The sequence below is a fragment of the Gadus macrocephalus genome, chromosome 11, assembly GCF_031168955.1.
Source record: "Gadus macrocephalus chromosome 11, ASM3116895v1".
In the NCBI taxonomy this organism is placed as follows: domain Eukaryota; kingdom Metazoa; phylum Chordata; class Actinopteri; order Gadiformes; family Gadidae; genus Gadus; species Gadus macrocephalus.
Window position 1 is genome coordinate 18001796 of NC_082392.1, and position 13311 is coordinate 18015106.

Genomic DNA, 13311 nt, shown 5'->3' on the forward strand with positions numbered 1-13311 from the left:
GTTATGCGTGGCTTATTCAATATTATATCACAAAATATCATCTCGGATATATAATTTGACACAATGGCATGGTACATGACATGTGCATGCAGATGTTGATTAATAACATCAATTGTTGATAGTAAATAACAATGTATCTAACAATGGTCATCGTATTAAAAAGGCAATTATGCCCATTAACATCTACAGGTTTTTATGCAGTTTTTATGCTACAAATCCAGTTTTCAGTGTTACTTTGCTCGTGGCAAGGGCCGGTTGATGTTTATGAGAGAGAGGAACGACAAGCCAGTGCTCTGTGGGATGTTTGTCAGACAGTGTCTCCTCTGTGTTTGGATAGGCTCAGTGGAAACTCATTGGCATTCTGAGGCAGTGCTTAAGTCCAATAGATCCCGTCTTTCATGTTTCCTTTCGGTGCGTATGGAGGTGTATGTTTTATGGAGCCCAGGGCCTGCAAGTTGTTTGAGGACCTGTCAATGCTTTGAGTTTGTGTGTGTGTGTGTGTGTATGTTGACTGAATAAGATAAGAAGGAAAATCTAATGTGGAGGACACATCATGTTGTGAACAAAGTCATCGTGTGTGTGTGTGTGTGTGTGTGTGTGTGTGTGTGTGTGTGTGTGTGTGTGTGTGTGTGTGTGTGTGTGTGTGTGTGTGTGTGTGTGTGTGTGTGTGTGTGTGTGTGTGTGTGTGTGTGGAGGGGGCACATAGCAGATGGTCCCTCTGGTCATGCAGACACATTGTAGTGTCCCTACCATCTGGGGATACTGCCCTCTGATCGGTCCTTATGGTGCTGCATTGGCGCAGGACCGTTTAAGCTAGGAGGTTGGCTTGTACACCAGCTTTTGGGCTTCAAATCAACCGAGGGGTCAAACGGCCAAGTAAAACATCACACTGAGTGGAGGAGGGAGAAGGATACAGGGAAAAAAGTGTTTATTAAGCGTTGTAGAGTTTTCAGGCATATTGCCTGGTCTGGATACAAAAGAGAAGCCTGCGGGAAGTTATTCTTTTAAATCATAATGTGCATGGACTTAGACCTTTCGTCAGTTGGCAATGCTGCACCAAAGCGCAGATGGAGCGAACCACAAGAGGTGGGCTGAACCAAGTTCATTCATAGATGGGGGGGGGGGGGGGGGGGGGGGGGGGCTGGTGAACCATGCCGTGTTGGTTTTCCTGTGACGCCAATGAAATCACACCGCGCATCTCCTGAGTAAGAAACAGAAATGTTCTTTGTGACCCGTGTAGTTAAAATGATGTCAATGTTTGAGTGTGTTCCTGACTGTGAACTCTTTCAGTCAGACTTTGAAAGGTGAATGCAGAAATGCCGGCTCACAGCAGCAGAATGTCTTCATATTCCAGTCATATTCATCTCCAGAGAGGAAACTGCAGGCACGCAGGCATGCACGCACGTAAATCAATACGGGCTTTAAGCTCAAGCTCAGCACGCGCGCTGAGCTTGGTTGAACTGAAGATAGGTGTGGCAGCAGAGGCCTAATAGACAATTAGGTTCAATCTCACATCTCAATATTCGGATGCAACCTGATTCTGAAGAGGAGAAGCTCAGGGAGTTGCTGATTTGATAAACGACACTCAATTCCTTTGAATGCCTTGAGGTGTTGAGAGGTGCCTAAATTGGGTCCCATTACAGTCTCAGTCTCCCTCATACCTCATTTATACCCTTTACACATACGTCAGTCTCGTAGTGAAGGCACACAGATATATCCGTCTGTGCAAAAGCTCTACTCCTGGAGCTAGTCTTGATGTAGCGATAAAACAACATTACACTTACGCATTGAAAACACTTCATATTCTAGTGGAATGCTATGGCTGTATTAGTGGGTGGGTGGTTGTGTCCTGTGGACCACTCAAAAGCTCCATGGACTGTACGTTAGAGACGTCACTTTGTTTCCATTCCATGTAAACAAGAAGTGGTTTTCAGTCTTCCAAACATTTTGAAACCTGATGCGATGCCGTCTTTTTCGGGCATTCATTACGTTCAGGACATCGCTTCAAACATAGTTACGATGTTGTTGTAAAAAACTGTCTGTCCACTAGTCAGGCGTCAATAGAGAAATCCTCCCTCTGTGGGAATCTATGATTGACTGCATGGTCCGGGATCACATGTTGTTCACGTGGATGGAGAGGGAAATGGAAGAGATGGAGGATTGGTGACGGGGGTGGGTGGTTGTGGTGGGTGTGTATGTGAGAGGTTAGCCCAGCACTAGTAGCGCCTGCTTCCTCTTCAGGAAAGGTTGTCTGGGGTCAGCGAAGACTGCCTGTCCTTCTCCATCACGTCAAGACCCTGCCGCATCGCAGAGCCCGGCTGCCTGTGTGCAGAGCGATCCCTCATCCACCTCCAGAGTCCTTCACCTGTTTTAAGCGACTGTGTACTCCCCTTTCTCCCGTGTGGTTGTTGATTCCAGACCTTGATGCCTTCAGTGTTTTTTGTTCAGGGGGTATTTCCCTTATGTCAAAGAAGGATTTTCAACCAGTGTTTGGTTGTGATGCTTCTGCTATCCCTACCGCTTTGTTGTGACGGCTTCGTCTACCGGTTGACGTTTGATCTCAGTGATCCCGCACTGAGAGGCTGTGTGTGTTGGGTGTCTTCTTTCTGTTTTGTGCATACCTGCCGAGACAAACATGGTTATTGGTGACTCATGTCTTGTCTCTCTTTTTTTCTCCTTTCTCAGGCATTATCGTCCCAGAGAGCCTACCTCCTGACAGCACGTATCCCTGCCAAGGTAAGGCCAGCTCCCCATACTCACACTATTAGTGGTATTGTGTTCATCGAGTCATGCAGACAAACTAGCGGCATACTCCCTGTCGGTATGAGATACTGACCTTTTACAGGGGAAACCAGGAATAGATCTCCAGCTCATCTTTGGATAATAAGTCCCCATGAGTTGCATGCATTCATCTCTTTTTGTGTACCTTTAATGCATTTTACTCTTTGCGGGTATGGTTTAATAACTTCTGTGTACCAGGAGAGCAAAATGAGTCAAACAAAGGGTAAGTTGTGTTTAGGTGTTTGTGGATCTTATCGGCGCCTTTGTGTGTGTGTGTCTGTGTGTATGTGTGTGTGTGTATATTTCATGTCATTACAAAGCCAGTTAAGAAGCTGCTGTTTTGTCTGCAACGGCAGCACAGATGTGCATGGTTAGCGCTGTCAGGGGCAATGACACCACTATCATTAGCTTTACAAGCCCCTTTATTATCACCTCTACCAGCAGGAGGATTCCATACGTATTTACATCGACTCCACCAGATGTTATCCACCCATCCTTTTGTCTATTCCTTCCATCATTTTTTGTCTTCTTTTGTTCAGGTTTTGTTCTCAATTGGATTGTTAAGAAGCCGTATTTCGTGTTTAGTGGTGTATTAATTCAATGGGGTATACTATTTATACAGGCCGGCCAAACCAAACCAAGAAACCGGCCAAACCAAATAAGGAAGACCCACACTGGATTGTTTTGCAACAAAGGATGTCAAAGGTTAAACTCCCCCCACACTCCTCATGTTGTTGGTATGGCCCATCAACCCTGTCCAGGTGTTATGGACAGTGGTATGCATTGAGACCACTCCCCTTTGACAGGTGAACCAGAAAACTGTTGAAAGGAGTAGGTTAAAATATGTTAGAAAATGGCTTAAATAAGAAACCAAGTCAAACTAAGATACAAGCCCTCTCATTGTTGTACCCTCAGTCGCATAGGTATGTTGGTAAAAAAAAAACATTTTAATGGTTGCGTCTGGGTATTGTGAATCATAGTCTGACCCTGAATATAAAGAGATAAGGGGTGTAGTCTGGCTGTAGGAGAGAACGATGCAGGCATCACAAACACACCCAGGGCTCTGACCGGGTGAAGGTCCTACACAGTCCCCCCTCTGTTGTTCTGCAGTTCACCTCATGCCCGTGTCTGCTGAGCCAGATTAGCTAGTCACCTTTTCCCCCCTCCCCTCCATGTTATTAAGTCATTCCTGTTATCACACTCCACATGATGTCATTCCTTCCTGATCACTACCTTCCTTTCTCCCTCCCTCCCTTCCTTCATTAACTCCCCCTCCCTCTCTCACACGCACACACACACACACGCACACGCACACGCACACAAACTGCTTGTTTTTGCCTCCCTTTTTTGGTATTTTCATTTGAGTCTTTTATGACTTTTATCCATAAAATGCCCTCCTTTCTCCTCTTCTACGTTTTGAAGTTTTTTCTGTCTTATCTTCATTCATTAATTCATGGTTGATTTCATTACACACCATCACTCTTGATGGAGCAGTTATATAAAAACATCTCTGCTGAAGCAGTCATGATACTTTTTATCAGTTACATTTGATCAACTATATTTAGGATGGAAAAAGGAACTGGAACTGTACCGTTAAATGACAGATGGCAAATGGACCACTGGGTGAGCAATGCAATTACTTTGGCATTTTGGTTGCTCCCAGTCACCTCTGCATGATAGTAGCCACGGGCGTTATGCACCGAGCAGTCATATTGGTTCTAAACCGTACCTTCTAGACGCTTCTAAAGGTTCCCCCCCGATGCTACCAAGAGGCCATTGGCTAGGGCTTAAACATGTTGTTATTACCCCTTACTGGATGACAACCACATTGTTAATTTATATCTCATATATTTCTTATCAAGGTTTAAATCTCCAAAAAAAGTTCATAAATGCACTATATTGTGGGTTTCCATCCTTCAGTGCTGTTTTAAGTATCTTCTTGGTTCTTAAATCGACACGGAGGAAGCGTACTGCACTACAACTACTCCAGCCAGATTATCAGATAGTTGCTTCAATAATACTTCTGCATTCCTCTGCAGAAATTAAATCAACGATTCTCTCCCTGGTTGTCTCACTAATTCCGACCCAGTTGCCCAGAAGGCCTCAAGTGAACCTCTGCCTTGAAGGATGTATCAGCGATGTTGGGGGACGTCACTTCCGTTGGTATTTGAACCGAGATCCCAAACAAACAGAGCCAGCTCGCCCCTCCCTACCGTGTTCGTGCATCCAGTAAAAACTATCATGAACACCCGCCCCTTGACGGTGATTGGTTGGAATACTATTTATTTTGGTTTTGAGTGGGCGATAGTACCATTTGTTTGTCTCGGAGCATACTAGGCTGCCTACAGAGACATGATTTTTTTGACGGCCTGCTTATGGGGCGGGCAGCTAGCGGATCGTGAGGGAAGATCCGATGAATGTGATAGTTTATGTATCGGCCTAGAATCGCTGATACAACCTTTAAGATCGTGCACTGCACGCTGATGGGGACTCAGTGCCTTCGATGTGGCCCAACGAGCCTGGGCTTCCTCCTCCTCTCAGTGATGCAGCCACGGCCATGGAGCCTTCTGGTTCTGGGCTAGCTCAAGGCAGTGTGTCGAAGCAGCACCAGTTCTCCATCACGCGCCAAGTCTTTGTCCGACAGGCAGCCAAGGACCGTGCACGTGATGCGGGGTTGTACTACGTCCTCTTGTTGTGCCAGGGCTGGGCAAGACGGCAGCCATATTGATCTACAATCTGTTATTTAAGTGTTGCAAAGCTGCCTGTGAAAAAAGTGAAATAATATCAAAGAAAAATAAATGTAGTCTTTCCTCAGGCACCTGTCTACCAGCCCACATCAGTCTGACAGGATTTTAGTAGCATGTAGGTCGGCCCGGCTCTGGAGCAGCTGCGATGGCTCACATAATTTTCCCCCGTTTCTAGAATGATAAGCAGAGAGCCGGACTTATTCCATCTCTCATGGCAACTCTGACTCAGTGTTGTCTTAAGGGGGCGGGTTGAAGACCGGCTAAAAATAAACTCTAAGACTTGGGTTCTCTCTGCTGATTATTTCTGGAATCAGTCACCCAGTCTACTCTTACCGACCCACTACCACCACTGGGTTTGTGAGGGGCCTGCCATGTGTATCACTCCTCTCTGCTGCTTTCGGTCAGTAGTCTTGGTACCAATTCAAACACAAACAGTTTACTCTGGTGGTGTCTACAGTCTGGTAGCGAAGGTGATGGACGCCTGTCAAACAAGTGATCTGTTACTTGCTTTGGCCTATTTGTTGATCTGCCAGCTGTGTGTGTGTGTGTGTGTGTGTGTGTGTGTGTGTGTGTGTGTGTGTGTGTGTGTGTGTGTGTGTGTGTGTGTGTGTGTGTGTGTGTGTGTGTGTGTGTGTGTGTGTGTGTGGCTGCGCGTGTTAGAGAGCTATACAGTTGGAGAGATTATATTATGCTATTTTCAGACATGAACAAGGTGTTAAAGATCCCAATTTCAATAAACATGATATGCAAGCAACACGCAACGGAGAGAAACGGCTTGGACAATACACCGAGATGGATTGCCTTCAGCCTTTTTATCTTCTCCTGGCCCCTGTTCCATTCCCTTAGAAGCAGTGCCCACCTGGAATAGTCTGGCCCTGTTTCATGGCCTGCCTTTCAGCACACTGTTTATATGAGCTCCTCTGTGTGTGTGTGTGTGTGTGTGTGTGTGTGTGTGTGTGTGTGTGTGTGTGTGTGTGTGTGTGTGTGTGTGTGTGTGTGTGTGTGTGTGTGTGTGTGTGCGCGCAGATACATGTCTACCACACATTGGTATACAGATGCCTGAGTTGAGTGAGTTCCCTACTGTACGTCATCGGTGCCGTCTTTCTCCTTTTAAGGAAGGCCGGCTGCAGACAGACCACTTCTCCTCGCTTCCTTTGTCCTGAAATGCTCTCTTCTCGAATCAAGAGGAAAAACACGAGGCCAGATCTTGATTTGCGGTGTGTGGGGGGGGGGAGTTTGAAATAAATTGCCACTCAAATAATTTGTATCAAAAACAAAATGGGTATATCGGACTACCCACAACGATCACGTGTGTGGGGCAAGCATATAAATAGTGCATTTGTTTCACTTGCAAGAATATGAATATCTTTGGGTAAGTACACGGATGTCGTTTCTGTGGCGTCCGTTTGGATCCGTCTCAAGGTTTCCTTTGTGGTCCAGAGGAGACTAAGGCCTGTGACTCAGCAATGCTGCAGTCCACACAGATGTTGAGAGGCCAGAACGACTTCCCAACCTGTTAATTATAGAACATGCCTATTTTTACACGGTTCCTCAGGCATACCAAGCGCACGTGCGCGTGCACACACACACACACACACACACACACACACACACACACACACACACACACACACACACACACACACACACACACACACACACACACACACACAGGGACACACACACACACACACACACACAGGGACACACACAAACACTGACACACACACACAGGGACACACACACACAAACACTGACACACACACACAGGGACACACACACACAAACACTGACACACACACACATTGTGTACAGTAAACTACACGGGAAGTACACTGTGTTTATTTGCTAATAACATGCGTGCAAAAACTGTGCAATAGCTGCTCACATAACTGCTATTCTCTCCTCCCTTCTGATCTCTATTTTATGTTAAAATGTGCAGGCAACAAAGGTAATCACAGCTTCCTTTCTTTCCGTACCACCCAGCCAATGGAAACGTCTGGATGGCGGTACGTTGCTCTCCCAGAGCAGGCGGCCAGACCTGCACCGTGCAGACAGTGATTCACAGTGACCACTGCTCGCCAGTATTTGAAGCTCCCTGCTCCCTAATGACAGCTGTCCTCTCTTCTCTTCAGGTGGAGCATGCCTTTAATTACCTGGAGGTCCAGGGCATCGCGTGTAACAAGCCTACACAGGTCAGTGACCCCCCCCCCCCCCCCCAGACCCGTCCCCGTGACCTCAACACACCCTTATTCCAACTGGTTACCAAGGGGATGTGAAGCTGTTGTTGTAAAACAGAACTACATATTGATCGTGGTCACAATCATATGAAGAATAAAACGGGGGTTTGTGGGATTTCTAAATTGGTCGTGCACATATCATTTAATTCTGATACTCCACATAAGTGGATTTTAGAGCCACACAGGATGCTTTGTTTGGACTTTATTGGCACATCTTGCACAATGAGGGGGTTGACGGACACACACACACACACACACACACACACACACACACACACACACACACACACACACACACACACACACACACACACACACACACACACACACACACACACACTAGAACGTAAAGCCTGACATTTATTGCCCTTTAATGACACCTTGAGCCACTGCCTTTTAATAAAAGACATCAAAAGAATGATGATCCGGGAAGTCTTTGCACACCCGTCATTTGGCCGCCCTCGTCTCTGACGAACTACACTTGACGTCCGTGTCTGCCGGGTTGCAGAATCTCACCTCCGTACACCATGTAATGTAATAATCCTGAATTCTGTCTCTACTGGTCAGCCTCTGCCCAAATCTCTCCTCCCAGAGAGGTCAATGGTCCTACTATCAATCAGCCGCCAAAGTGCTCTCATGGTCGTTTTTAAAGGCCTGTTTTTAAAAGCATGTGTCACAATAGTATGCTGCAATCTTCCTTCTTGCACTACTCTAGAGAATGCTAATGATTTAACGAGGACATATTTAAAATCAAATGAGCCAATGTCCTCGAGATAAATGGATGGATGATGTATTCATTGAGGGATAGACGGATACATTGACTGACTGCGAAATCAGCCTGTGTGGGTCTGTTTCGAGGGGCTGAGGTGTGATCAAACAATGCCTACTTATAGCCAAGCGTCCTCCGAATTTATGCATTTTTCTATCAATTAAGTACATTGAAATGATGTTCCAGTCCTTCAAATAAATAAATAAATGAATATTCAAAGGGCTTCAAAACAAATGCTTTGGATCTCAGCCCCCTGGTGAGTTATGTAACGGAACGGGAATGGGAATGGGCCACATGACGTCATCTGTTGTTTGTCTCCGGCCTCCGTAGCTTTCCGTGGAATACGAGCGCGGCTCCTTCTCCCTGAAGCTCCTGTCAACGGAGGAGGTCAACGAGGTCGTGGGTCACATCGGAAACTGCATGCTCAGGATATGTCCTGGGCTAGCACCCGGGTCAGTAGTGTGTGTGTGTGTGTGTGTGTGTGTGTGTGTGTGTGTGTGTGTGTGTCACCATGACTAAATCGAATGGACCCACCCAAAATAATGTTATGAGCTACTTCTGTGTTTTTCCAACTGTGACAAGGGTGTATTGTGCATAGGGCAATAGAACCTGAATGGATAAAGCTTACAGTATTTTGCCTAACAATACATACCACTTCTTTATTGGTCTTTTCGATTTAAAGTGTATGGCTAAATTCAATTTCACTCGCAATGAGGATGTGAAACGGATTAAACCATTCTACGCTGAGAATGGGAAGTAAATGGGGTTGTTGAATACAGGAATGACCCGAATTTGATGAGACGATGGAGTTAATACAGTTTTCAGAGGTTGTTTATTTTAAGGGTGAAGTAACTTCCTCTTCCTATAATCCTATAATTCTCTGTTATCTGCTTGACTAGTTGGTTTCTATACTGGTGCACTGCCATACGTAAATGGAACAGATGGATATCTTTGTCATGAGCTACACCTGTGTGTTTCCTACCGTGAAAAGGGCGTTGATTCACCAGGTTTCACGCCAAACCCCACATGCTCACAGGCTGTGCAGAGATGGGGGACAAAGCGCTATGAAATAAAGTGCAAAAGTCGATTGGAGTTTGTACTTGTAGTAAGCTTGTGGGTGTTGGGCAGGGTGTGCTAGCATTGGATGTTTTTGTTGGTGACTTGGTGTTCTCTGATCCCAGCAAAGTGATGAAGAAGCTCACCATGGAGCCTCCGGAGAGGCTGACCGCCCTGCAGGCACTATGGGACGACCAGGCTGTGGACACTGGACCCTGTGGTGTGTGTGTGTGTGTGTGTGTGTGTGTGTGTGTGTGTGTGTGTGTGTGTGTGTGTGTGTGTGTGTGTGTGTGTGTGTGTGTGTGTGTGTGTGTGTGTGTGTGTGTGTGTGTGGCTGACAGCATACTTCTACATGTGTGCGACATATAAATTGTGACTTTTTTTTAATTTAGGTTTTTAAAAAGGGATTAGATTCCGCTTTTAATGCATTTTACATCCGTTCAAGCTTCTTTCTCACAGAAGATTGCTTACACACAGTCTAAAGCGACTTGATGACAAAACTTTGAATTGGAACAATATTAGTTATGATTACAAAAGGCAATCACAAAGTCTGAATTTGTGATTGCACGTTTGAACGCTCATTGTATTTGATGTGACTTGCCTTCTCGTGCCTTGTTCCCCCAACCTTACTGAAGCTCTTCCTCTGGGTCCTCTGTGTCCAGGTGGGTTTTCCCAGATGTACAGGTGTGTGTGTGACTGGCTGGGACTCCCCTACCGAGAGGAAGTGCAATGGGTCAGTATCTCCTCTAGCTTGTTGTTGTTTTTTAGTTTTACCTGTTTCTTTTTACTTGTTTCATGATTTATTCTAAAGAGAAGTATGTTGGCCTTTTGTCAGTTTTCAGACAGAGGAAACCGTTTATGTGTCCGGGAATGAGGAAAAGGGAGGGCGTGTGTGCGTGTGTGTGTGTGTGTGTGTGTGTGTGTGTGTGTGTGTGTGTGTGTGTGTGTGTGTGTGTGTGTGTGTGTGTGTGTGTGTGTGTGTGTGTGTGTGTGTGTGTGTGTGTGTGTGTGTGTGTGTGTGTGTGTGTGTGTGTGGGGATATTTTGATATTTTGAATAAGAGTTTGGATTATCATTTGGATTTAGAATTTAAATATCTATTGAACTCCAATCACAGTAGCTCATTTGTTTTTGGTTAAGTTTTGTTGTTTAGTCGCTCACAATTTAAAATAGTTTTGAACTGAGGAGAGAGGTGACATGAGAAAGTGACCCAGGGCAGTGTTCAACGATGTATGACGTGATGCTTTGCACTCCCAGGACGTGGACACCATCTATCTGAGCCAGGACTCCAGGGAGCTGAACCTGCAGGACTTCAGCCATCTGGAGAACAGGTGACCATCCAAAGAAATAGATCTGAAGAGAAATGGAATGAACTTAAAACTTAAAATAAGTAAATATGCTACGAGCAATCATCTCATGCTGATGCTGTTCCATTCAACATCAAGGCATGGGAAAAGCTTTGTGGTGTGGGAGTCAGAAAACAGACACAATGAATGCAAATTTTTTCAGAATGCATTTCTCAATCTATGCATATCTAAGATATGTAGTCAACCTGTGATGCAGATGTTTGCCTAGTTACAATGCATAACCTTGAACATTATTCTGTCTGTCTGTCTGTCTGTCTGTCTGTCTGTCTGTCTGTCTGTCTGTCTGTCTGTCTGTCTCTGTCTCTGTCTCTGTCTCTCTCTCTTGTCCTCCCCAGGGATATGGTGGCCATAATAGCAGTGCTGGAGTTCAGCCAGTGGTTTACCAAACTCTCCACCAAGGACTATAAACTGGTCAGTCCACCTTTTAACCCTTCCTCCTTAACCTCCTCTTCCTTATTCCCCTCCTCTTCCTCCGTGCTCCCCCTCCTCCTCTTCCTCTTGGACCCCCTGAATGATTTCAGACAGGGCATTGGCCCCACACAGTTTCTAATAAGTCTACAGACCATCACTGCTCAAATCTCATTTTCACTAGTATCTCACCATTCCAGTGTTTGTCTAGCCGTCTATCTATCATGTTTGTATGTCTGGCTTTCCTTCCATATTGTTCAGAGCTGTGTGACTCTCTCTACCCCCCCATCGATCCACAAGCCTGGCCTGTTGACAGGCTTCTGGTATTCTGGTACAGCGTTTGAGTTTTTGAAAAACAAACTAAAATAGACTTCTTCTTCTTATTATTATTATTATTATTATTGTTATCAGTCTAATGAACTTGCAAGTTAATTCAGAAGAGAGAACAGGGTGCAATGACCCAGCCTGCTACACACTTCCTTACCAACTCCCCAACAGACACGCACACGTACAGGCACACACAGTCGCGGTGACTCGTCCTCCTTCTGCCTCATTCCCAGATACAATAACGGTTTCCTCTGTCTGAACCCTTCTGACTCACCGTCCTGGCCTGTCCTGGAATGCGTAGGATGTCCAGCTAATGGGCTCTCAAGAGAGATGGCTCCTGAATTAGTAGACTGGAGACTGTGCCACATACCCATAAAATCGCCCACACATCTTTGTTTTGGTGTATTAAAAATGCATCCCCAGGCTATTTCAAAATTAGGTTTGGTGTGTCGGTGTGTGTGTGTGTGTGTCAGTTTTTTTTTCCCATGTTCGATACAGAGTTTGGATTCTCTTTGTTTCTGGGAGGGGTTGCTATAGTTACCAGCTCTTGTTATGATTGCATGTTGGGTGAGCACATGCAGTGAGCCATGTCAAATGCAGTGGTATCGGGGTTAGGGTTTAACCATAAACCAGTCAATCCCATCTTTAATCTCAAATATTCTAAGGGAACCAGACAACCAAACCGGATGCTATAATTAAATGTAAAAAAAAATACCAAAATGGTATCTAGTTTTTTAATATTATTGTGTTGGGTGAAGTGTCGCCTATCTTTGTATGAATAAACGCAAGCTGAAGACTCCAATATCTCAAATATGGTCATTCATCAGTTGGATGGCCAGCCTTTCAGCTAGCCTAGCCATTAGCCGGGTCATCACACAGGGAGGTATGTATGTGTGTGTGTCTCTCTCTCTCTCTCTCTGTCTCTGTGATTATGTATACTCATTCAGGTTTATGTGTGCTGTGACCGTGTTAGGGTCATGGTATTAGCACTGTGAGACAATGCCTGGTGTTAATTGGAGGTTCCACGGTACAATGGAGGCTGACTCTCCCAGAGCTGTGCTGTGCTGTCCCCAGCAGAACGGCAGCTTATGGGAATATACTGTCCTCTTTGTTTGGCCTGTTTATATGCCTGGGTCTGCTCTCCCTCTGTCACTCATATCCTCTCTTCCCCTCGCTCTCTCTCTCACTCTCTCTCTCATTCAACCTCTGTCTCTACCTCGCCCGTTCTCCCTTACCCTCTGTCTCTCTCACTCACGCTCCCAATCCTCTGTCTGTCTCGCGCTTTCTCTCACACTCTCTCTCCTTGTCTCACCCTGCTTTGCTCTTTCTCTCACCCTCATTCTACCTTTCTCTCATCCTCTGTCCCTCTCTTTCTCTCGTCCTGTCTCTCTTTCTCTGTCTCTCTCATCTTGCCTCACTCTGTCTCTCTTTATCTCTCTCTCTCTCTCTCTCTCTCTCTCTCTCTCTCTCTCTCTCTCTCTCTCTCTCTCTCTCTCTCTCTCTCTCTCTCTCTCTCTCGTCCTGTCTTGCTCTCTCTCTCGTCCTGTGTTGCTCTCTCTCTTTCTCCTACCCTCGCTCTCTCTGCTTGTCTCACCCTCTGAATCTCTTTCTCTCACC

The 13311-nt window shown here is 45.7% G+C and overlaps 1 protein-coding gene and 1 long non-coding RNA gene across 6 annotated transcripts in view; both read left to right on the plus strand.

Moving 5' to 3' along the window:
* LOC132467755 (F-actin-uncapping protein LRRC16A-like) overlaps positions 1-13311 on the plus strand; it is a 69997-nt gene that overhangs the window by 18319 nt on the left and 38367 nt on the right. For all 4 annotated transcript variants that reach the window (XM_060065290.1, XM_060065293.1, XM_060065291.1 and 1 more), the window contains exons 3-9: positions 2686-2736; positions 7664-7723; positions 8868-8989; positions 9719-9813; positions 10256-10326; positions 10850-10923; positions 11295-11370. In XM_060065290.1, coding sequence (XP_059921273.1) covers positions 2686-2736; positions 7664-7723; positions 8868-8989; positions 9719-9813; positions 10256-10326; positions 10850-10923; positions 11295-11370 — 549 coding nt within the window. The remainder of the gene's footprint in view (positions 1-2685; positions 2737-7663; positions 7724-8867; positions 8990-9718; positions 9814-10255; positions 10327-10849; positions 10924-11294; positions 11371-13311) is intronic.
* LOC132467759 (uncharacterized) lies at positions 2744-7317 on the plus strand. Of its 2 annotated transcripts, none has more exons than XR_009528068.1 (2): positions 2744-6506; positions 6555-7317. It is a non-coding gene; the product is annotated as an uncharacterized LOC132467759 (long non-coding RNA). The 2 variants fall into 2 exon arrangements; XR_009528069.1 differs by having other exon boundaries at positions 2744-6482.